This window comes from Podarcis muralis, chromosome 3, assembly GCF_964188315.1.
Source record: "Podarcis muralis chromosome 3, rPodMur119.hap1.1, whole genome shotgun sequence".
NCBI lineage: Eukaryota > Metazoa > Chordata > Lepidosauria > Squamata > Lacertidae > Podarcis > Podarcis muralis.
This window is the reverse complement of record NC_135657.1, coordinates 20,587,847-20,613,297: the sequence shown is the minus strand read 5'-3', so window position 1 is coordinate 20,613,297 and position 25,451 is coordinate 20,587,847. Positions and strand designations below refer to the sequence as shown.

Below are 25,451 nucleotides of genomic sequence, written 5' to 3'. Positions count from 1 at the left end.
AGTTTTCAAGTACTGTGGCGCCACTTCCCCTTGATGGCATGCAGTCTTCTACAGTATTATTCCTGCAATAATATGTCTTTCACCACTTACAATAATATTTATTTGACCTAAATCCAACACAGAATTAGGCGTGCTTGAGACCATTTATTTCAATGGGCTTAAGCAAGCTTAATTGTGCGATGGATTTAGGCCTTTATGTCCCGGGCACATGAACTGAGCCATGACAATGGAAATCCACATTCAACAGCCCACTCCATCAGATTCATCTACTGTGGACCACTACGCATGTTGTTTAATAAAGCTCTAAGCAATGACTAGCCTGTAAACTTGACCAAAAATGGGGGGGGGGGGGGTTCCTTTGAAACACTCTGTTCAGCATGTTTGGCTCACAATGCAGGGATAGGCCATCAGCTGAAAAGCGTTGGCAGGTTCCCTTTGAGTGCCGACTACAAAAAGTGATGCAAACTTGAGAATGTACAACAGTGCCTTGGCAGCATCAATATCCGCAGATGGAATTAGAGGCACAGATTTCTGAGTCATATTTAAGGGCTTCAAATAAGCTATTCATTCATCCTGCCCTGCCTCCATGCATGGTCCAGAAACTGAAGTTAGTACAGAATTACTCCTGATAAGACAAGAGACTCTGCTGGCATGTTACACCTTTGCTCAGTGATCTTCAACTGGCTGCCAAATTTCACATGGTCAAATTCAATGTGTTTCTATTAGTACATAAACTCCTTAACGGCTTGGGACTTTAAGGACCACCTGATCTGTGAAACTGGCACTTTTAAAAATGCCACATAATGCTCATGCCACACTTGCAAGGAATTATATTTTAATGCGGCAACACCTATTCACTGAAACACCCTGTTTTTTCAATATTAGGCATTGTTTTTGACAAGCCCACCCAGCTACGTAATGTGTGTGTTTTCTTCCCCAAAGCAATATTAATGTGCTATATAATGCCCCATTTTCTTCTACGGTATAATTGATTCATTTTCCATGTATGTCACTTGGAGACCCTTTGGGCGATAAGAGATTAGTAGTTTAATAAATAATTACTATTATTATTATTTCATCTATGTTTTCAAACTTTGTTTTGCCTACTATTTTTAATGTCTGTTTCATCACTATTTCCCACAGAATCATAGAGTTGGAAGGAACCCTGAGGAATAGCTAGTCCAGGGGTCAGCAACCTTTTTCAGCCGTGGGCCGGTCCACCGTCCCTCAGACCATGTGGTGGGCCGGACTATATTTTGGAAAAAAATAATAATGAACGAATTCCTATGCCCCACAAATAACCCAGAGATGCACTTTAAATAAAACCACACATTCTACTCATGCAAAAACACCAGGCAGGTAACCCAGGGATGCATTTTAAATAAAAGCACACATTCTACTCATGTAAAAACACTAGGCAGGCCCCACAGATAACCCAGGGATGCGTTTTAAATAAAAGGACACATTCTACTCATGTAAAAACACGCTGATTCCCGGACCATCCATGGGCCGGACTGAGAAGGCGATTGGGCCGGATCCAGCCCACAGGCCTTAGGTTGCCTACCCCCAATCTAGTCCAACCTCCTGCAATGCAGAAATATGCAGGATCAAACCTGCAACCTTGGTGTTGTCAGCACCACACTCTAACCAACTGAGCTGTTTTACTGAAAATTATTTGATTAAGTGGTATGTAAGCCTTGCTATTTTAAAAAACAACAACATGTCACAGGAAAGAAACTGTTTCAAGGAGGAAGAAGATGTGAAGTTCCAAGTACTCAGACAGAAGGCACAATCAAGCTACGGTACATGAGGATGTGATTAATCTAGAGTAGTTCTACTGGGGCCTTAAGGTGAAAGGCATTTTGCAGTCAGGGAACACATTCCACACACAGCGGTCAGGCTGAGCACTTGCTAAGCAGAGACTGCACCCCAGAAATTGGGGGGGGGGGGGGGATGAGGCCTCTATGGCGACACCCAAGCTTTTCTCCCCAACAGGAATAGAGCAGCAGCTCATTCTGAACTGGGAAAAAATGTTTAAATTATCTTTCAACAAAAAACCAGAAGCCTACTTACTGGGGAATCACAGACCCAGATATCCCCAAAAAGGCAAAGGAAATTTTTCTATACGCCACAGTTGCAGCAAGAGTCCTCATTGCGACAAACTGGAAAAGTGATAAAGTCACTTCTAGATTAGAGTGGACTCAAAAAAATGCTTGAATATGCTGAATTAGACTATCTATCAGAAAGAATAAAAAATAAATCAAAGGAAGTGCTTATTTTAAAATGGGAAGTCTTTAAAATTTATTTGAAGAACAGTAATGACAGTTTAAACTCTGTAGCAGGATTTGAATAACTTCAGTAGGAGTTTCAAGTTTGAGGGGAAACCTGATAAAACAAATAATATTAAAACCAAAATATGTTATGATATGGCAGTGAACAATTGATGAGAAATAGAAGTAAGAAGTAGACCGGAAGTCAGGTCTACAGAAAAAAAAGACCATTTTTATGTCAAAGTATCATGAACACTATTCAATGTATTGTTTCTTTTTTGTTGTTGTTGTTTTTAGTTGTCAAGCGGTGATGGATATTTGTTTATTTTCTTATTTCTCTTTTTTGTGATGTATTAAAGTGAAGAGGGGAAAAAAGGAATATAGCAGCAGCACTGCCAGCTGCACTCTGGACAGTCAGCAACAGAAGCAGCCAGGAGACAGAAAACAAGCTCTATCCAAGGGGTGGGGAGGAAAAGCCCCAACACCACCTCATTCTCCACCACAGCCACCCTGCTCTCACTGTCAGCCCCAGCACCGTGGCAATGAACAGCTCCCAGTCTAGGCATGGCTCTAGGAAGATGTGCCTGCACAGATAAGACAGGCAGCTGCCATCCCCACAGAACTCATCCTCCCACAAGGCCCACGTCCTTGTTCCCCGGCCAGATGTACTGTGAGAGAGGTGTCCAAGTCACTACAGAGAATCCGCTGTGGCCTGCTGCCCGACAGAGGGGAGCCACGTTCCTAGACACCCCTTACTCACTTTGCTTGGCACTGGGGTCTCAAGGAGCTCATAGCGTCTGCCCGTTTGCGGGGACGCGGGTGGCACTGTGGGATAAACCACAGAGCCTAGGGCTTGCCAATCAGAAGGTCGGCGGTTCGAATCCCCGCGACAAGGTGAGCTCCCATTGTTCAGTCCCTGCTCCTGCCAACCTAGCAGTTCGAAAGCATGTCAAAGTGCAAGTAGATAAATAGGTATCACGCTGGCGGGAAGGTAAACGGCATTTCCGTGCGCTGCTCTGGTTTGTCAGAAGTGGCTTAGTCATGAGGGCCACATGACCCGGAAGCTGTACACCAGCTCCCTCGGCCAATAAAGCGAGATGAGCATCGCAACCCGAGAGTCGTCCGCAACTGGACCTAACGATCAGGGGTCCCTTTACCTTTTAAAGGGGCTGGACTTGTTTCTTCCCAAAGCAACAAAGCGGTGTTGGGGATTATTGCAGGAGAGAGACTCTGGAGTTGTCTATCACTGCAGGCATGTCTTGCCTCACCTCTCCAATCTGCCCTGGCTGACCCTGGATATGGTGTGCTTTATGCCACCTTAACTTAAGTCAGCGTACTATACACCAGCTTCCTGTGCTTGGAATTGCTCCCTAAAACAAGAATGGCAATCGTTTTTAAGGTTCTGTATTTATCTCTGTTGCTTCATATGACAAAAGCAACTCTGTGACAACTGCCAAGCAGTCTTCTATGCCTGCTGTGTGTGGTGCTCACGCAGAGACTTCGGATGGAGCACTTCAGAAGATAATTGACTGGAGGGGGGTGAAGGATCTGCGGCAACTTCCCCAACACACAATGGGAATTGTAGGGGACAATTTGGATACATGGGGTTGCATCCAATCAAGTTGTCCTGTTCACACAAGGGCTTTCGCTTCCCCTCCCCCACTCTGTCCTGGGGGTTCCCTGAACACACACACCTATAAACAGATTTTCAGGAAGTGGAGGTGATGGAAGGAAAATTCCATGGTGCAAACTGAAGTCCTTGTGCAAACCAGGTATCTTCATTGGATACATCCCCATGTCATAATTCTGACTATTTTGCAATTATTATGAAAACATCTTCCCCCAGTCCTGGCTTCTTCTAAGGGCACACACTTTTATGCTCATGATGAATTGGTTCCCAGAAAAATCAGTGGAACAGGACGACTTTAGCCTAATAAAATGAAACCTCTCCTATGTTTCATTTGGAAGAGGATCTTCCAATACAAAGCGCTACATCTTCCTCTGGCTTACTAAACCAAACGTAGCAAACTGTGCAATTGTGACACTGGAATCCTTTATCCATTCATCTATGAACCATGCCCTCAGCACATCTCTGCAAAGAGAAGAACGATCAGATATCTGTCTTCATCTTGTCGGAAAACGATGACATTTTTCCGTAAGAAAAGGGTCCAAATGGCAGGTGTCAAAGAGCTTTAGCTTCACACGTGGTGCTAGGAGGCAGAAAAAACAACAGCAGCGTGTGGTCATGTCAGAACTACACAGTAGCTGCCGTAAGAATGCATATCTGAAAAGAGCAAACCTCAGAGTCTGTTAAATCAATCTAGTGCCAGATGCTGTTATCAGAAGAAAGCTGGTGCTGGCGATTCATCCCCCAGCAGAAATACACATCCCAAGTCAGTGGCAGAAAGTGAAGCCCTGAAATGGCAGGTCTTGTGATTAAAAAGGTGACAGTTACCTGCATTTGTCCCCCATTGTTTTCTATTGACAGCATGAGAATAGAGTTTCTGTCTTAAGTCATAAAGCTATTGTGACACAAAGCTCCCCTTTCCTTACTGAAAATAGCACCATAAACATGAACTTCCATAGTCCACTTCCAAATGAATCATCCAGCTAAAGAAAATTCATTTATGCTTCCAGGCTCTACTAAACATCATCCCAACCCATAGTTTGTGCTAACCATAGTTTAAAAGCCAAATCACAACTAGAGTATGACAGGCAAGCCGTGGTGTAGAGATGCTTGCCTGTTTTTTTGTTTTCTGTCCTGTCAGCACTCAGCTCCCCAAGGTCACTCCCATCTCCATGGCACAAGAAAGCAGCCACTAGAGGTAAGAATGGCCAAACATCACACCAAACCACGCTTTGTCAGCTCATCTATTTCTATAAATCAGGGGTGGATAACACACGGGCTCCTGCCGTTTCTGAACCACAATGTTCACCATTCCTGGTGACTGGCCATCCGAGCTGGGCTAATCGGAGTTGTAGTTCAGCAACATATTGAGGGACACAATTTAGACATCTTTGCCCTAGACAAACTTCAAGGAAGCTGATATGCACAAATGGAAATAAATGACAAACTAGTCTATAACAATAGGGCATTCTCACAGAGATTCTGCATGTGTAGAGCCTGTTCAGATATTCTGCTTTTAAGGTGTTCAATTAAGTGTGGTGACGTAAGAATGAACCAAGTATGTGTTGCAAAACCCATGCATCTTTCTACACTCATTAAAGAGTCTAGATTGGCAACAGCTGCCTGATAAAATGTTGGAAAGGGATTTGTTATTGACGCATTTGACTGCAAAGCACTTTGTGAGGCCATTGTTCTGAAAAGCAGCACAGAAGCCTTTTAAGTAAATTAATTAATGCACATATGGGGAAGCTAACTTTGACAAGTTAGCTTGCCATGTAATGTTTGGAATGGCCTATGCAGGAAAACAGTCAAATAATCCTTCATATATGGTCCCAAGGTAGAAGAAGTGAACCTGAAGCTGCTATCAAGTTTTCTTTAATACTCATGGGTACAGATTTGGGAAAGATGTCATGGGTATAACATTGCTCCCATTCAAGAAAGTGTGTCGCACAACCAAAGTCCTGCACAACTGGTTCTACTTGCTCGGTGGAGCTTCCAACCGGTTTGTAAATCAAACAGCAGGGCCCAATGCTGCCAACGGGTATGGCAAACCAAAGCACTTTTGAAGCTCTGGGGAGATTTAAAAACTGTGTGTGGTAAGACATGGAGGCCATCTGTCCAAAGAAAATAAGATTTAAAATAAAAAGTCGCAGAGGGCGCATGCAAACCCTCAGACATGGCTAAAGTAGACCACTGGTCCCATACAAACCCTAACAATGTTTAAAAATCAGAGCAGGGATCCAATTTGGCTTCCTTGTTCTTCAAGGATGCCTGACACATAATTTGAGATTCATTGTGATGGTAAAATAAGGTTGCTTTGCTTTTCATTAAATGCTTCTATCATTTTATTTTAATTAAAAGAATAACGACTTCAAGATGTCCGGATACTCAGAGAGAAAGTTGATACTCTGAGAGACTTGGGCTGTAATCGTATGCATATTCACTTGGAAATTAAGTCACCATTTAAATGGATAGAAATAAATTCCAAGTAAATATGATCAGAAGGCTCAGGGTGTGTGAAACAAAGCTCTTGGCCAGGAGTAGAAGGCGAGGGATTGAAAATATGGCAGAATACATGGCTTTATTTCATTAACTTTCTTATTCTTGTATGTTATTCCATATAAGCCAGAGAAGGGTACAAGTTCGGTTGGAATTTACACCATCAAATTCATGGATCAACTTCTTTGACAACTACTTCCACTTTGACAAAAATTTACATATATTGGCCTGGTTTGCACATAACACTAACCCATGGTTGATTAAACCATGGCTTTGCCTTACATGCAAACTCTGCTCAACAGCTTAACTACAGCTTGTTTTGGGCAGAAACCTACAATTTGAAGCCGAGCTTTGTTGTTGGATTACAAGCAACAGGTGAGAGGACTTTTTCTGTGCTAACACTCTGTAAACTTTCCTTTTTAAACAAGCTTTTGATTCTGTGGCTGTTTAATGCATCAACAATTAGTGCTACTCCTTTGTGTTTCAGCTCCTGTTTTAATGTCTAGTTTTGCTAATTTGTTCTTTAATTGTTAGATTATACCTGCTTTTGTTTCTTTTCATTAGACGCCACTTTGGGCAACTCTATGTGTGTGTCGGGGCGGAGAGCAGGCTATAAAGTTTTTTAATGAAGAAATATAAACAAATCTGATTTTGCATCCCTTATTTGTCTTTGCTTATCAAATGCCAACAGAATGATCCAACAGAGCTTCTATCGCTTACGGTATTTGTATGCCAATAACAGACTGCATGGTTTTTAAAAATCCTGCCCCGTCTGTCATAAAGAATATTGCTGTTTGCTGGGAGGTAGTAATGGGACTGGGCAGATCCAGTCAATACATTTAACGTCCAGCAGAACAACAAAAAGAAAAGCAGACTCAAAAATGAAACTGCATGTTCTGCTGGAATATATCATTGTGAGCCTAAAGATAAAGAGAGAGAGGAGATATGCAAGACTACCATTCAGAGCGGAAGGAACACAAGAGAGCCAAGCCATCCAGCAAAATATTATATATAAAAATGCATTTTAAAAAACAATTCCTGAAGTGTTTCTCATCAGCCCTAAAGACCTATAGTCAGGAAAAATTATACTGATAGCCACATAGCAACATGAACGGATACCGTGAAACACTCTGAAATCATGCAGCCGTCTTCCTTCAGGCCTCTTTTTGTGTCTTCTCTTCACTGCTCTCATCGTCAAGAGTCCTAAAGATCGTTTGTGCCAGTTATCGAACACATCTGCTCAGCATCTGTCATCACAGATGCTGATCTGAATCCAAACCAGCTCCAAATATTGGGACGTCTGATCATCACCACTGCTCCACTCCCTCCAAGACAGAAGAGCAGAGATACAACCCTGCTTTCGGAGATCACACTTACTTCCCATTAAAGCAGTGTTAAATCAGCCCAGGGTGTTCCAGTGACATCGTACATCTAATCACTGTAGATCTTCAGACATTGGTTTAACGCAGCTTAGGAAATGACAAACACGGGACCTAGGCAGAAATCTCCTGGGAAGAGATGAACGCTATACTCGGCCAGATCAGGGCACAGGAAATCCACAATTAGGATCTCTGTGGATTTTCATTTTACCAACCAGCAGTCACACACAGCTGCTTTCAAGATGGTACCCTATGCCACTTCCCCAATCTAAATCCGCCCCCCCCCCCATCTGCTATTAAATCTATGTGGGGAATAGCAACATTGGAAGTGAATTAGGTAAGGGATATAGCATGGGAAGAAAATATCTAAATAAAGGCCAGTGGAAGCACATAGTATCCTCAGGCAACAAAGAGAGCTTAAGCACCCTAGTCAACACCATTGCTGGTGCCAGTCATGGGCTGCACATCATTAAAATTTTCCCACAATGCCCTGGAGTGCCCGTCCTGTCATCACTGTAGCAGCACTGTAGGAAATTTTTAAATGGCAGCCTTGAGTCCACTGACGGCTGTTGTAGGACTCTGCAGACATAGGCGGCTTCAGCAGAGGCATAAATGTCCATCTTGTAATGCCTTGTAAACGTGCTGGGAGATGCCCAATGTGGCTGCCCTACAAGTGTCGGCTAGGGTGGAGTTAGTGCAGAATGCAGCAGTTTGCTGCTGCCCTGGTAGAATGGGAAATCAAATTTCCAGGACGCGGCAGGTTCAGGGAGTCGTAGGCCGAAGAGATGCACACCCTAAGCCACCTAGATAAAGTGGAAGGGTTACGGTTTTTGCTCAGCAGGGTAGAGTATTAGACCTTTAAAATACCCCCTTTTGAGTTGCTTCCAAATTTCCCCTCTTCCCTTAACATAGAAAGAAAGCATACTGCTGATAAGTTAAAAATGCTTTACAGTGGTACCTCTGCTTATGAACTTAATTCGTTCCGGAGGTCCATTCTTAAGCTGAAACCGTTCTTAACCTGAGGCGCGTTTTCACTAATGGGGCCTCCAGCATGCAATTTCCTGGGGCAAAGTTCGCAACCAGGAGCAGCTACCTCCGGGTTAGTGGAGTCCGTAACCTGAAGCGTTCAAAACCAGAGGTACCACTGTACTTACAAACTCTTCAAAGGTCAGATTCATGTGGTTTTTTCATACAGCAGCAAGAAAAGACAGGCGGTATAACTTGGGTTCCAAAATGGTAAGGGTTTCTAAATTATTAAGCCATATAGTCTAAGCTTGGAACATCCAATTTGGACCTCCTTAGTGGTAGATTTCACATGGCAGAAGTGAGAGAACAAAGAGTTTGGTAACCCTTCCCCCCAAGGTGAGGGGAGTGACCTACCAGTATTTAAGCCTGCCAAGACAGCTTGCTCTATGTTCTTGATCCCTTCATGCATTCCCAGTCACTCCAATTCATCTCACTACTACAATTTCCCTTCCCTACCCACTTATAGCAGGGTTGCAGGAATCAAGAGAAACATTGGCTGGCTTTGCGGTTTCCCCCCATGTTGTGATTTTTGCATAGCGCATACACACACACACACACATACATACATCATAATACGTGATATATTGCCAGGTCAAAAATTATGAAACCAGTATCACGATATGGACTTCAAACCAGTTTTGGACGATATATTGCCCAGCCCTACCCAATCTACAAACAATTGTTTGAAATAATGAAACACCAAAATTGATTGAACTTGCCACTGCTGACTGAAGAGGGCAGCGTAGCAAGATATGTTTTACATTGTAAACCGCCCTGTGATCTTCGGATGAAGGGTGGTATAGAAAGTTGTTGTTGTTACTGTTATTGTTGTTATTATTACTACTGCTATTAATGTTTCAGCCCTGGCACTGCAAGGGTGAAATTATACAGAGTAGACTCATCAAGGGAACTGTACCATTGGTCTCCCCAAAATTTCCTTTCCAAAGTTCTTCCACACAGCAGTGAGGCAAGAGCGTTCCAGCGAAGGCACACGTCTAAACCATTTCTCCAAAACGCTTCTTAACAGGTTCAAATGTCAAACAACATTTTATCAAATGCTAATTCTAGCACATTCCAACCAAAAGTACTAAATAGCTTCCGATTTGCAGGCTGACTAATTTGTTTGCCGAATAATTAATTGCATTTAATTAAATGAGACAATTCAATTGGGCTAGAGAGGGAAAAGGTTGTGTTTGGGGGGGGCACTGCATGTCAACTGCAGGAATAATTTCAGAAACAATGAAATAAGAACAGACACCGACATGGGGGGGGGGGGGAGAGCTATTTCGAATCAGTTATTCAAACTGGCTTGGCTCCTGAGATCCCACAAGAGTTCCTGAGATTCAAAACATATAAGTTTCATAGTGGAGAGACTCAGTTCAATGATAGGTAGATAGGTAACCATCCATTTTGTTTCCCATTCTGAATTAAAGGCCTCAAGTAATAATATATTACTAGAAAAAGTAAAGGCAGGGGGAGGCTGTTACGAAGGTGATATCACACACTTCCATTTATTGAAGCAGTTTGAAAATCCTGCCTGACAAAATGTTTAGTAGGTTCCAGGACTTCCTTTTTCCGCTGACTGTAAATAATATTTGGGAGTATCTCATTTCCAAACCTTTAAAATGTCAAAACCCGTAAGAGCACATTTTTAATGCAGGCCAGTATGTAGGACTGTAACTGATCTCGGCAATTTGTCAGAAGGTCCATGAGGACTAGGTAAGGATTTGCCTCCTAGATTACAAAAGTTGACATGCTGGATTTGCATTAAGAATATCTAATATAAAGGCTTGTTATGCAAGGCAGAGGAGTCTCAAGTCATTCATGAACATTAAGAGCTGGAAGGGGGTAAGTAAATGTGCAAGAACACCCTAATGAATCAGGCCAATGGCCCATCTAGTTCAGCATTCTGTTCTCACAGTGGCCAACCAGATGCCTGTGAGAAACCAGCAAGGAGGACTCAAGTAGAACAGCACCCTTCCCTCCTGTGGTTTCCACCAACTGGCATACAGAAGCATTGCTAGCCCTCTCCTCCACAAATAGGTCTAATCCTCTTTTGAAGCCATCTAGGCTGGTGGCCGAGAGGGACGCAGGTGGCACTGTGGGTTAAACCATAGAGCCTAGGACTTGCCGATCAGAAGGTTGGCGGTTTGAATCCCCATGACGGGGTGAGCTCCCGTTGCTCGGTCCCTGCTCCTGCCAACCTAGCAGTTCGAAAGCATGTCAAAGTGCAAGTAGATAAACAGGTACCGCTCCGGCGGGAAAGTAAACAGCGTTTCCGTGCGCTGCTCTGATTCGACAGAAGTGGCTTAGTCATGCTGGCCACATGACCCGGAAGCTGTATGCCGGCTTCTTTGGCCAGTAAAGCGAGATGAGCGCCGCAACCCCAGAGTCGGCCACAACTGGACCTAATGGTCAGGGGTCCCTTTTTAGGTTGGTGGCCATCATTGTCTCCTGTGGGAACTCAATCTAGAACAGGCCATACCCCGCCCCCAACTCCCAGGCACAACAACTACCCGTCAGAAGTGCTTTTGCTTTGTTGGGACTCCATTTCAGCTTACTGGCTCTCATCAAGTCCATTCTTGCCTCCAGGCATCTGTCCAGCACCTGCTCAGCCTCACTTGGTTCCACTATTATAAAAAAATATTACTGACCTTCATTTGCATTTGATGATGCTGTGCTCCAAATCCCCTGATGACTGCTCCCACCAGCCTCATAAGAGATATGAAATACCATGGAGGACGGAAGCCTGTGAGATCCTACATCACCACAGGGGCAAAGCAGAACCACTTTGGAAACTGCCCTGAAAGTAGGAGTGGAACCACCACAACCTCCAGCTCCCAGACCAGTGAGAATACCAAGGTAGGTCAATAGTATCAAAATCAGCTGAGAGGGGGACCAGCAGGGCTCTACTCCATCATCAACCAGGGCTGTCGCAGTACCAAAACCAAGCTTGAAGTCAGAGTCAAATATGCCCACGTAATTATAATTACCCTCTCCTCTACATGGTGAAACACTGCTTTATGTATATGACATCGGTGCTGAAATATCTGCACTAGCAGCCTATTAGCTACCAAGCCAAGGTTCAGCTGTTGGAATTCGGACAACTCTCCACCCCTCCCCCGGAATAGGTCAAGCCAGTCTGTACGATCTTTCGGAGAAATCCTGATGGTTATTCCACTATCAGCAGATTGTCACTTGATGACAAGGTGGGAGGGGGCCATCTCGGTGACAACACCCAGCCTTCTGAATGCACTCCCTTGAGTAAATCAAGAGGCAGAGGCAGGAATTACCGTATTTTTCGCTCTATAAGACGCACCAGACCACAAGACGCACCTAGTTTTTGGAGGAGGAAAACAAGAAAAAAAATATTCTGAATCTCAGAAGCCAGAACAGCAAGAGGGATCACTGCGTAGTGAAAGCAGCAATCCCTCTTGCTATTCTGGCTTCTGGGATAGCTGCACAGCCTGCATTCGCTCCATAAGACGCACACACATTTCCCCTAACTTTTTAGGAGGGAAAAAGTGAGTCTTATAGAGCAAAAAATACGGTACTTCTGACCACCTCTTTCAAATGTATATATGCTTTCTTAAGCTTTCCTGGGCCCTGCATTTTAACAGTGTTTTGTACACTGTGAAGTTTCATCTGCAATATATAGCTTTGTTTTATCTTGTTGGGGGGGGGGGACATTAGCGAATGTTATCGCCGTATTTTTATTGTTTTATGTAAACTGCACTTTGTGGTGTATATTTTTAATAATAAATAAACAACCAATAAACCCACTAGATCTAGTTGAAGATGCCTGCTGGGGAATTGATCTTCTCATCCCTGCCTGGTGAAAACCTACTACTTCTTCTTTTTCTTGCACTCATTTCATTATTATCCCACCTTTTTTCCAAAATAGAACTCAAAATGGCACATATAGTAAATCCCAAGTGATCTCCCCTGCATGAACGGACAAAGACCTGTACCTGTGTTGCTTCAACCTTGCTACATCACTCATCTTCCAACCATGACCTAGGACTTGAGGTTTTGCTGTTTTAATTTTTATTGTAAGAAATTTTCATCTTTCTCAAGATGGACTTTAAGTTTTTACAAGTTTCTTTAAAAAAAAAAATCTTCTAAGAACTCCCAACTACTGGCTGATGAGATTATCTATTTAAATGCTGTGTTATTCATAACAAATTTTATCATTTTACTAGTTTTAAGAATATTATTATTATTATTATTATTATTATTATTATTATTATTAACAAGAATCAAGAAAGTTCTTGTTTACCCGGAATTTTTGAAAGTCAACTTTTCTAGAGGAAGGCAACTAAGAAAAAAATTAAGCTGCAATCCCAAACACTTACTTGTTAATGTGCCACTTACTTGGGAGTAAGTCCCACTGAATTCATTGGGATTTACTTCCGAGTAGGCATGCATCAGGATTGTGCTGTTAGTAAGTGATTGTAATAATTGCAAAAGTGAACAAAAAGCAGAACAAAACAAAATAATCCTGTTGTTCTCTAACGGCCCCCATCCCAACCTGAAACAAACTGATTTACTGCAGCAAGCAAAAGCTTGTAAAAGGACGCAAGACAGCTGAAACATTTGACAGGCATTATTAAAAGCCAGGGGATTTGTATCAGCCATTTTCCTTTAAAAGGTGCTTTGAAGTTGGCTATCTTTCATGTACTTCTTTCATGGCACATTAACAAAGAAAACCGAGCGGAGGTAAATCAAGTCCCAAGGTCACCTCTAGAGTTACAGCACCCTGGGTACCCTGATGAATTGAGAATTAATGCTAAATGAGCAGCAAATATAATAATAAAAACGATGGGCTGTTAACCAATCAAGTTTTACAAGTGGATCTGAACCCTTTTTATCTGCAACCGGAGCAAATACATCTTAATCCCCCCCAACCATGGTCTTGAAATATAATTATCATAATGCAAACCCCAAACGTTAAATCACCCTTCAAACTGAGAGTGCTGTGAAGCAGAAAAGTAAATGTAATTAGGCTGGGTGAAACATTAGAAACAGAGGAGGGCAAGGGGACTTGAAAGTGGCAAAGTCCGGAGAGACTAATGCAGATATTTGGAAATGTAACACACATTAAAGTCGAAAGGGGCACGTAAAGGTTTGCACAGACACATATAAAATACAAAAGAACGAGAACCGTAAACTAAAACTTTCGCCAGTCAGGGGCCCACTTCAAAGCTAGGAAGTGATTCCATTAGGAAAGACCAAAGCGTTTAATACTGATATTTAAGTCGCTTAAGCAATGGAGTAGAATGCACTGGAAATTAGACGCTCAGTGGATTTTGCTTAATCTCTTTCGGCATAGTTAAATGCTCCCAGATGACCGGTGGCTGCAAATACAGTACTACCAATTTCTCGAAAGCTGGAACAGGGAGAAGTGCTTGCCCAAAGTGAATGAATAAGCACATGGCTCAAAAACTAATAATACAGGCAAATTTCAGGGAAGACAAGAGACAAATACAGAAAATCTGTACATATTCTTTACTTGGTAACGCTGTTTTCATCAGCCAGCGGTCAAGGGTGGTTAAAGAGGCACTAAGGACACAATCCTATGTATATCAATGCAGAAGAAAGTCCACTGAGCTTCATGGGACAATGTGCAGAGGATTGCAGACTTGGTCCATCAAAATCCATTCCATTTCAACATAAACGTTTTCAGAGTCATCCCACATATTTCAGGGAGATAAGCTAGAATTAGGGAAGGGTCATGGCTCAGTGGCAGGGCAGCTGCAGAAGGCCCCAGCTTCAATCCTTGGTATCTACAGGTAGAACTAGGAATGTTCCTTGCCTGAAAATTTGGAGAGCCCCTGCCAGTCATTGCAGACATACTGAGCTAGATGGACTGACAATAAGGCAGCTTCCAATGATCTAATTCCATTCAAGAGACGGTTTCAATCTTAATTCCATTTACCCAGGTGTAAGCCCAGTTGCAGGGACGTGGGTGGCGCTGTGGGTTAAAGCCTCAGCGCCTAGGACTTGCCGATCGAAAGGTCGGCGGTTCGAATCCCCACGGCGGGGTGCGCTCCCGCTGCTCGGTCCCAGCGCCTGCCAACCTAGCAGTTCGAAAGCACGTCAAAGTTCAAGTAGATAAATAGGTACCACTCCGGCGGGAATGTAAACTGCGTTTCCGTGCACTGCTCTGGTTCGCCAGAAGTGGCTTAGTCATGCTGGCCACATGACCCGGAAGCTGTACACCGGCTCCCTCGGCCAGTAAAGCGAGATGAGTGCCACAACCCCAGAGTCGGCCACAACTGGACCTAATGGCCAGGGGTCCCTTTACCTTTACGCCCAGTTGGGTTCAATAGCACTTAAAGGACATGGTTAGGATTTCACTGTTGGGCAATTGACCTCAGTGGGATTTATCTAAATGAAAACACAGAAGATTTCAGCCTGAAGCACTTCGCTTTCTATTATTAAGATAGGCTGTGGTGCATCTGCAGTGGCACGCCTTCCTCTGCCCCAGCTGCAACAAATCATGTCTCTCCAATATAGGTCTCTACAGCCACAGCAGGCGCTACAATCTCCCAACAGTTTCACTTCAACCCCAAAGATGCGCTCCTCCATTGTCTCCCAAGACAGGTGGGTGACGACAAAAGCATGTCACCTGGAAAATTGTAATTTGCAATGCATTGCCCAGTCCAGTCAGGAACTATGGGACATGGGTGGCGCTGTGGTCTAAACCACTGAGCTTCTTGGGCTTGCCAATCAGAAGGTCGGAGGTGCGAATCAACGCTAGAGGGTGAGCTCCCGTTGCTCTGTCCCAGTTCCTGCCAACCTAGCAGTTCGAAAGCACGCCAGTGCAAGTAGATAAATAGGTACTGCTGTGGTGGGAAGGTAAAAGGCATTTCCATGCACTCTGGTTTCTGTCACCGTGTCCCGTTGCACCAGAAGCAGTATAGTCATGCTGGCCACATGACCCGGAAAGCTGTCTGTGGACAAACACCGGCTCCCTCGGCCTGAAAGTGAGATGAGAGCTGCAACCCCATAGTCACCTTGGACTGAAATTAACCGTCCAGGGGTCCTTTACCTTACCTTTATGAAGACAATCAGGTCTGCATATGCATTCCCAAACCTTTGCTAGTTGGGAATACTCCACCCCCCCAAATTAAAATTGGTGAGTGTTGTAGAAATTTGCCTATGTTACAATGGTTAACATTTGCATTCATTGCTCCAATCAATTTTGCCCCTTGGCCTCACCCAGCTGAAAAGTGTTCCCTGTTCCTGCGCTGTACCATGACCATAATTATTGGGACCATCAATGAACTGTTTCCTTTAGTTTGTTTCTACAGGCCCTCTGGAGACTAATAATGATGATGATCATGTTCAATGTCTCTTTGTTTGTTTTGAGGTTTTGCATGAAGAAGAAGAAGAAGAAGAGAAGAGTTTGGATTTGATATCCCGCCTTTCACTCCCTTTAAGGAGTCTCAAAGCGGCTAACATTCTCCTTTCCCTTCCTCCCCCACAACAAACACTCTGTGAGGTGAGTGGGGCTGAGAGACCACAAAGAAGTGTGACTGGCCCAAGGTCACCCAGCAGCTGCATGTGGAGGAGCGGAGACGCGAACCCGGTTCCCCAGATTAGGAGTCTACCGCTCTTAACCACTACACCACACTGGCTCTCTACATGAAAACAGCTGGACCGAGCAAAAGGAGATACATGGGGAAATAGCCATCTCAAAAAAAAAATATTAAAAAAATTCTTATAGAAGCTACATTTCTACAAAAGCAAAGACCACGCTTCATATATTTTCTTACCAGTAAGTGACATCCAAAGGCGCGAAGTATTTCTTCGTAATCAAGTCAGCAAAGTAAGCTTCTGTTTCCCTACAAGCCGTTCCATTGCCAATCACAACGGTGCCGCAGCTTTCAGAGGGAGGGAAAAAGAGAATATTAAGGTTGAGAAAGTATGAAGTCGTCATGGCACCATCTGTCCCAGTAGGGGGCGCTTTTGCTTCCTCCACCAACAGATCAGAGAGAAGGAGATGCACCTGGCTCAACAATATGGAATGGGAAAAAGAAGGTCAACTTACCTGAGTTAACATGAAAAGGCCACCTAACATAGTACATTGTTTCAGATAGTGGAGATGCAAAGACTTGGTACAGTGGTAGAATCATAGAATCATAGAGTTGGAATAGAGCAGTGTTTCCCAACCGGTGTTCCGCGGCACACTGGTGTGCCGTGAGACCTTGCCTGGTGTGCCGTGGGAGGGAGGCGGGAGAGGCGGGGCGGCGGCGGCATCTCCTGCTGGATGCAAATCCAAACATGGCGGGCGCCTCCCTCGCTCCTTTGTAGGCGGACCATCGAGAGAGAAAGAAAAGGAGGCGAAAGAGCGAGAGAAGGCGCCTGCGCGGAAAGAGGAGCGAGCAGTGCGCCTGCGCGCCGCGGCGCCCGAGATCGCTTCTCCCCACCGCCCCTTGCTTCAAAAGAGGTCCGGGGACAGCGGGAAGCGCTTCGCGCTGCCCCCGGACCTCTTTTGAAGCAAGGCTTTGCGGGGAGAAGCGATCTCCCCGCAGCCCCTTGCTTCAAAAGAGGTCCGGGGGCAGCAGGAAGCGCAGCGCTTCTTCCCCGCTGCCCCCGGACCTCTTTTGAAGCAAGGGGCTGCGGGGAGATCGCTTCTCCCGGTGCTCCGAAGCGGGGCGGGGGGCGGGAACACCTGCCCCAGCCGCCCCGCTTCAGAACGCTGCTCCGAAGCGGGGCGGGGGGGGCGGGAACACCTGCCCCAGCCGCCCCGCTTCAGAACGCTGCTCCGAAGCGGGGCGGGGGGCGGGAACACCTGCCCCAGCCGCCCCGCTTTGGAACGCTGCTCCGAAGCGGGGCGGGGGGGCGGGAACACCTGCCCCAGCCGCCCCGCTTCGGAGCGCTGCTCCGAAGCGAGGCGGTGGGGCAGGAACCTAGCACCCCGCCGCCGGGCATCGGAACGATGCCCCGATGCCGGGCGGTGGGGCGGGAACCTCTCCCCCCGCCGCCGGGCATCGGAACGATGCCCCGATGCCGGGCGGTGGGGCGGGAACCTCGCACCCCGCCGCCGGGCATCGGAACGAGGTCCTGGACCTCTTCTGAAGGCAGGCGGGGGCAAAAGTCTTTGCTCCCCCCGCCTGCCTTCCCGGGACAGCGGAGACTTCTCCGCTGCCCCGGGCGATCTTAAAATGCTGGCGGGCGGGAGCGAAGCGTTCGCTGCCGACCCCCAGCATTTTAAAATCTCCTCGGGGCAGCGGAGACTTCGCTCCCGCCCGCCAGCATTTTAAAATCGCCCCGGGACAGCAGGGGCTTTTAAAATGCTGGCGGTCGGCAGCAAAGCCCTCCTGTCCCCGGAGCTTGCGGGGCGGGAGGTGGGAAGAAGGGCTTTTCTTCCCACCGCCAGCCTTCAGAACAGCCTTCTGAAGGCTGGAAGTGGGAAGAAAAGCCCTTGTCCCCCCCCCCCCCCAGCCTTCAGAAGAGGTCGGGGGACAGACTGTCCCCGGACCTGGTCTGAAGGCGGTTTCCCTAGGAACGCATTAATTGATTTTCAATGCATTCCTATGGGAAACCGTGCATCGCAAGACGAAAAACTCGCAAGACGAAGAGACTTGTGGAATGAATTAATTTCGTCTTGCGAGGCACCACTGTACTTTTTATATAGTCAATATAGGCACAGAGTTAAATTTTTTAACATTTTCTAATGGTGGTGTGCCTCGAGATTTTTTTCATGAAAGAAGTGTGCCTTTGCCCAAAAAAGGTTGGGAAACACTGGAATAGAGCACAAGGGCCATCGAGTCCAACCCCCTGCCAAGCAGGAAACACCATCAGAGCACTCCTGACATATGGTTGTCAAGCCTCTGCTTAAAGACCTCCAAAGAAGGAGACTCCACCACACTCCTTGGCAGCAAATTCCACTGTCAAACAGCTCTTACTGTCAGGAAGTTCTTCCTAATGTTTAGGTGGAATCTTCTTTCTTGTAGTTTGGATCCATTGCTCCGTGTCCGCTTCTCTGGAGTAGCAGAAAACAACCTTTCTCCCTCCTCTATATGACATCCTTTTATATATTTGAACATGGCTATCATATCACCCCTTAACCTCCTCTTCTCCAGGCTAAACATGCCCAGCTCCCTTAGCCGTTCCTCATAAGGCATCGTTTCCAGGCCTTTGACCATTTTGGTTGCCCTCCTCTGGACACGTTCCAGTTTGTCAGTGTCCTTCTTGAACTGTGGTGCCCAGAACTGGACACAGTACTCCAGGTGAGGTCTGACCAGAGCAGAATACAGTGGCACTATTACTTCCCTTGATCTAGATGCTATACTCCTATTGATGCAGCCCAGAATTGCATTGGCTTTTTTAGCTGCCGCGTCACACTGTTGGCTCATGTCAAGTTTGTGGTCAACCAAGACTCCTAGATCCTTTTCACATGTACTGCTCTCAAGCCAGGTGTCCCCCATCTTGTATTTGTGCCTCTCATTTTTTTTGCCCAAGTGCAATACTTTACATTTCTCCCTGTTAAAGTTCATCTTGTGTGTTTTGGCCCAGTTCTCTAATCTGTCAAGGTCATTTTGAAGTGTGATCCTGTCCTCTGGGGTGTTAGGCACCCCTCCCAGTTTGGTGTCATCTGCAAATTTGATCAGGATGCCCTTGAATCCATCATCCAAGTTGTTGATAAAGATGTTGAATAAGACCGGGTACCTCGGGTTAAGTACTTAATTCGTTCCGGAGGTCCATACTTAACCTGAAACTGTTCTTAACCTGAAGCACTTTAGCTAATGGGGCCTCCTGCTACCGCCACGCCGCCGGAGAACGATTTCTGTTCTCATCCTGAAGCAAAACCTGATGCGTATGTAACCCGAGGTACCACTGTATTTATTTATTTATTTATTTATTTATTTGTTTATAAGCTCATATACAGTACCACCCTTAAGCAAACTGTCTGGGAAAACTAACCCCAATTTTTACAAATGAAATAAAATAAAAGTATTTTTGAATGAAAAATTGTGCAGGTAATCGTAAGCTTCTCCTTCAACTCTTTATCCTGATTCCATTCATGTATATCTATTTTTATCACTTGATTGGATCAGAAAATGCAATGGGAAACTGTAATAACACAGGCTACCATAATTATTTCATGGGCTGAGAATGTGAAGAGTATCTTCTCACAAGACAATGTTGCACGATTAAAATTGATAAGGGGAAGGGCAGCCCTGTTAACCCGAAATGAATTAATGCATAATGCATCTCCCATACATTCCTGAACAAAGAGAGAACTCTGAAAACTCCTTTACTGTGAACGGAGATGGAAGTACTGCACACATCCATTAATGAAGAAAGAGGAATGATGCTCCCTGGTCCAGTTGAGGTATCTCAGCTTCACAGCATACCTGAATGCAATATGGAAGTATCCCACTAACCATGGTTTCCCATTTCATTCAAACAGGGAAACAATGGAACAAGCCAGACCTTAAACCACAGTTTGAAGCTGGTTCAAGATGAAGTGGGAACCTATGGTTAAAGGAAGGTAATTTCATAATGCATTCAAGTATCCAGAGAAGGGAGCAAGGAAGGTTCATTTATATCTCAGTTTATGAAGCCAGGAAATGATTGAGCAAACATGGCTCCTTTCTTGCTACATTGCATTGGTAACATCATTGCCGCCCAACACAGCTCAGCAAGACAGGGAATGTTGGCCCTGTTGTCTCAGCAACAGACATGTGCTCCTCTCCCTCTTCCCAGCACCCTGATATTGGTTGAAAAAGGCTGCCAAAAAGCAGGGGAGGCAGATTTCTAGGGCCACCAAACAGGATTGCAAAAAGGCACCCCTTCCATTTCGGTTCAGCTCTAATACACGGGCAGAACAAAAGAGTGAAGGTTTGTTTAACATACTTGTAATCCAGCAGAAGTGTCCGTATCTTCTCAGCTTCACGGAATCCTTTACCAGAGTGTAAATAGACAACATCAGTATGGAGTATTTGGCCTAAGGTGACAAGAAATGAAAAGCCATCTAGTTAGGAAGAATAAACTTGGTGGTCCGTTTCATATGCAACAGTAAACCATGGTTTGGTGGTACTGGAAGAAATTTCAGCAAGCTTCAGGCTCATGCATGCGCCCCTCCTCTCTCTTGCTGTGCTGCAGCTGCAAACAGGAGCTTTTGCTTCTTGTTTTAAACAAGCCAGAGTTTCTCACTGTGTGCAAAATGAGGGGACACTGGTTAACCATGGATAGATACCATGGTACCCTCTGAGTGTTAACAAATGTGGGTGGGGATGATGTAAGCTGGACTCCAACATCACCTGCTATTTCTGCTTTAAACTATGGTTTGTTGAAACAAGCCAGGATTGAGGCTTAGTTTATGAACCCGGCTTGCTTACAAAGATTTTTTTTTTTCTTGCATTCCCCCTCTAAAAACTAGGTGCGTCTTATGGAGCGAAAAATACGGTAATTCTTCTACACCTTTGCTTCCCCTCCCACCCACCATTTGCCTGGGGTTTCCCTCTTCTGCTGCACAGCCTAAAGCATTAGCTTAGTATAGGGTAGCCACGTAATGCCTTTCAGATGTTGCAAGACTCCTATGACCCCCCCCCCAGCAAGCATAGCTAATGGTCACAGAAGATGGGAGCTATAGTCCGACACCATCTGCAGAGCATAACGTTAGCTACACATGTCCTGATAACACAACTAGTGCTTCTCACAGCTGGAGCACCACACTTACTGGTTGGTGAAATGATGGCCAGTTTGCAACCATGTTTGTAGCCAGGATCAACTCCCATCAAGGTCCGTCCTCTTACAGGGCTCATGAGAAGCAACTGGCGGAGGTTCCTTCCGAACATCATTACAGATTCCTTCTCTGCGTCTGAAGTCAATTTAGATCTAAGAAAGGAGTGTAGCAAAAAAACAGAGTTATTCCATCACAGGTAGGCAAAATTGCATATTGGCTTCCTCACACCAACACTCCATTGCCCTTTTCCGTTGAGAGCCAGTGTGATGTAGTGGTTAAGAGCGGTAGACTTGTAATCTGGTGAACCGGGTTCGCGTCTCCGCTCCTCCACATGCAGCTGTTGGGTGACCATGGGTTAGTCACACTTCTTTGAAGTCTCTCAGCCTCACTCACCTCACCGAGTATTTGTTGTGGGGGAGGAAGGGAAAGGAGAATGTTAGCCGCTTTGAGACTCCTTCGGGTAGTGACATATCGGTAAGCAGGATATCAAATCCAAACTCTTCTTTTCCATGACTTTTCCGTCTCTCCTACTCTTACTTTTTAAGGAGCAAACACTCCCCGCCCCCAAGTCTGTTTTGATGCAGCATGGATGACTGCATACAAATGCAGAACATGCATTTTTTCTGAAAGACAACAATTCATGCTTGTAATTTTTTTAATTTTTTTAAAATAAAGTTAGTTTAAAAAGAATGCATAGGAGAAACTGTTCAGGCACTTAAAATTTGACAATACACTTACTGTGGACTGTGAATCAGTTTTTTCATTGCCTGAGTGAATTACATTCTCAAGGAAACTCTGCTCTTGCTTCAAAAGAAACTTTTGCCTCCTCCCTTACTTGCATCTATGGCAGAGGTGAGGAGCCTCTGGCCCAGGGGCCAAATGAAGCCGTTTTTGTCTGGCCTTTGTGACTTGTCGCAGGCCATCAGCCGTAGCCAACGTAGTGCCCTCCAGATGTTGTTTGACTCCAGCTCCCCAGGCAGCTTGTCCAATGGGTCGAGGTGAAGGGAGTTGGAGTCCAGCAATATATGGAGGGCATCGCATAAGTACTTTATTATCCAGAAAGGAATCAGCACAGGCAACTCCCCATTTATGTGGAGGTTGCATTCCAGGTCATTGTGCATGTCCGCGGACAGCGCATAAGTCCTTTCCATCCCCTTTTCCAGCCACTTCCAGGCAGCTGTGATGCGTGAATGCACATGTGCATCAACCAGGCGCATGTACCGTATTTTTCGCTCTATAGGACGCACCCGACCATAGGATGCACCTTGTTTTAGAGGGGGAGAACAAGGGGAAAAAATTCTCCCCCTCTCTGCTTAGCGCCCCTTCAGCAAAGCGACAGGAGAAACGGAGCCCCTTCCATTTTTCCTCCCGCTTGGCTGAAGGGGCGCTGCGCAGCTCTCCCTCTCTGCTGAAGCCAGAAGAGTCTTGCTCTCCCGGCTTCAGCAAAAGGAACCCGAAGCCTCCGGAGCGCAACGGGAACTCGCGCTGCGCTCCGAAGGCTTCAGGTGGCTATCCCTGATAGCGCTCCCTCTGCGCTTCGGAGGCTTCGCGTTGCTATCACTGAAGCCAAGGAGCCTGCATTCACTTCATAGGACGCACACACATTTCCCCTTAATTTTTGGAGGGGGAAAAGTGCGTCTTATAGAGCAAAAAATACGGTAAATTGGTCATTGCCTGTAATAGATTTCTCCCGGCTCCTAAACAGTGTTTTGCTTCTACAACTTATTCCTTCCTCTCCTCTCCCCACATGCCCCTCTGGGAGGTCCTCTGGAGCCAACTTGATGGCACGTGGAGGACTGTAGGGGAAAGAAGAGAAGGGGAACGTTTCATTGTGCAACTGGAAGTCTCCTGCGCTAGCTGGACAAAGGCACTGGATATCCGTGCGGTTGAACTATTCGTCGTAGATGTTGAGTGCTAACTAACAGGGCTACTGTTGAGAACGTAGAAGGTGTTGTTTTTAGAGAGGATGTGGCTGGGATGGAGATCCTGAATGGTAATATTTCAAATAAACAAGAACTCTACATTTTTTTAAAAAAGCCTAAAAAGCTTTTAATTCCCATTTCATTTCTGCAGCGCCAAAACGCCACTTCAGCTGGTTACAAAAGCCATTATATTGTCATTGGTGAAACAGATTGCTTCACAGTCTAGTCAGTACAGCAACCGTGGCAGAGTTGAGCCCAATATTATGACTATGAGGTCGTTAATTTAGGAAGGGGGGGAAATGACAGCTAAAAAGATACTTATAGCTAGAGCAATTAGCCTCCACGAATCCCTCCAGAGAAGTATGAGAAATGGGATTAGAGCGACATGATGTAGCACATTACCGAAACAGTGATTGTGAAATGGATACAATAAAACAATTTTAGCAGCATAGCAGTTTGCAGCAAGACCATTATAACCATCTGATGTATTACTCAATATGGGGGGCTCACAATATGGTGCTGTCATTAAAAATGTTAAGGAAATTGCCGTTTGCACACACAAACTGTCAAATTTTCCCCCCATTTACAATGCATTTTTTTATCATTAAGTTATTTCCCACTATACTAGCTGCCAGGGGAAATGTGTCTTTCAACTTGCCAATTTTTTTTTTTGCATATTCTTGTGATCTAAAGAACAAATCAGGAAACCGTCGCTACTAAAAGAGCATGTGTTAAAAACTCATCAATTAGACCGATCCTACACAGGTCTACTTGGAAGTACAGCTTATTGCTAGATTACTGCAAAGTGCTATACGTGGGGCTGCCTCTGAAGTCGGTTTGGAAACTTCAGATGGTGCAATTCAGAAGCCAGGTTGCTCACAGGGACAAGACAGTTTGAGCATATGTTGCCAACCCTGGCCCAACTGCACTGGCTGCCAATGAGGTTTTACCTACAAAGCCTTAAACAGCTCAGAACCGCAATGCCTCAGAACCGCAATGACCTATTAATTTTAATTTTTTTTGGGGGGGGGGCTTTTTTGTCACTATGGTATGTATTTATATATCGTAAACCACCCTGTGATCCTTGGATGAAGGACAGTATAGAAATCAATCAATCAATCAATCAATCAATATTGATCGCAGTGGGGCTTACTTCTGAGTGAGGACCAAGGCATCAAGCAAACTCCTTCACGCAAGATACAAAATTTCACAATGTCTGAAATAAGGACGGAACTATGCGGAGGCACTGGCTGGATTCACAGATTTTCCTGCAATCATGATTTCTGCATCGCACATGTGTGCGCACAAACACACACACACATCATGATGCACGATATATTCCCAGGTAAAAAATTATGAGGGATGCGGGTGGCGCTGTGGTCTAAACCACAGAGCCTAGGGCTTGCGATCAGAAGGTCGGCAGTTCGAAACCCCGTGACGGGGTGAGCTCCCGTTGTTCAGTCCCAGCTCCTGACCACCTAGCAGTTTGAAAGCACGTCAAGTGCAAGTAGATAAATAGATACCGCTCCGGCGGGAAGGTAAACGGCGTTTCCGTGCTCTGCTCTGGTTCACCAGAAGCGGCTTAGCCATGCTGGCCACATGACCTGGAAGCTGTCTGCGGACAAACGCCGGCTCCCTTGGCCTATAGAGCGAGATGAGCGTGCAACCCCAGAGTCGTCTGCGACTGGACCTAATAGTCAGGGGTACCTTTACCTTTATCTTTAAAAAATTATGAAATAAAAATATCATAATATGGACTTCAAACCGGTTTTGGACTATACAGTGGTACCTCGGTTTACGAACTTAATGCATTCCGGAAGTCCATTCTTAAACCGAGGCATGCTTTCCCTAATGAGGCCCCTCACTGCCAGTGCCCTTCCACCAATCAGCTTCCATTCTTAGACCGAGGTAAAGTTCTCAAACCAAGACACTATTTCCAGTTTTGCGGAATTTATAAATCAAAAATTGTTCTTAAACCGGACTGTTCTTGAACAGCGGTACCACTGTATATCGCTATATCACCCA

The 25,451-nt window shown here is 45.3% G+C and overlaps 1 protein-coding gene across 2 annotated transcripts in view; it reads right to left on the bottom strand.

Moving 5' to 3' along the window:
- SRBD1 (S1 RNA binding domain 1) overlaps positions 1 to 25,451 on the bottom strand; it is a 176,151-nt gene that overhangs the window by 117,204 nt on the left and 33,496 nt on the right. For both annotated transcript variants that reach the window (XM_028724830.2, XM_028724831.2), the window contains 3 exons: positions 21,499 to 21,656; positions 20,673 to 20,763; positions 16,583 to 16,690 (listed from right to left, as the gene is read on the bottom strand). In XM_028724830.2, the coding sequence (XP_028580663.2) occupies positions 16,583 to 16,690; positions 20,673 to 20,763; positions 21,499 to 21,656 (357 nt within the window). The remainder of the gene's footprint in view (positions 1 to 16,582; positions 16,691 to 20,672; positions 20,764 to 21,498; positions 21,657 to 25,451) is intronic.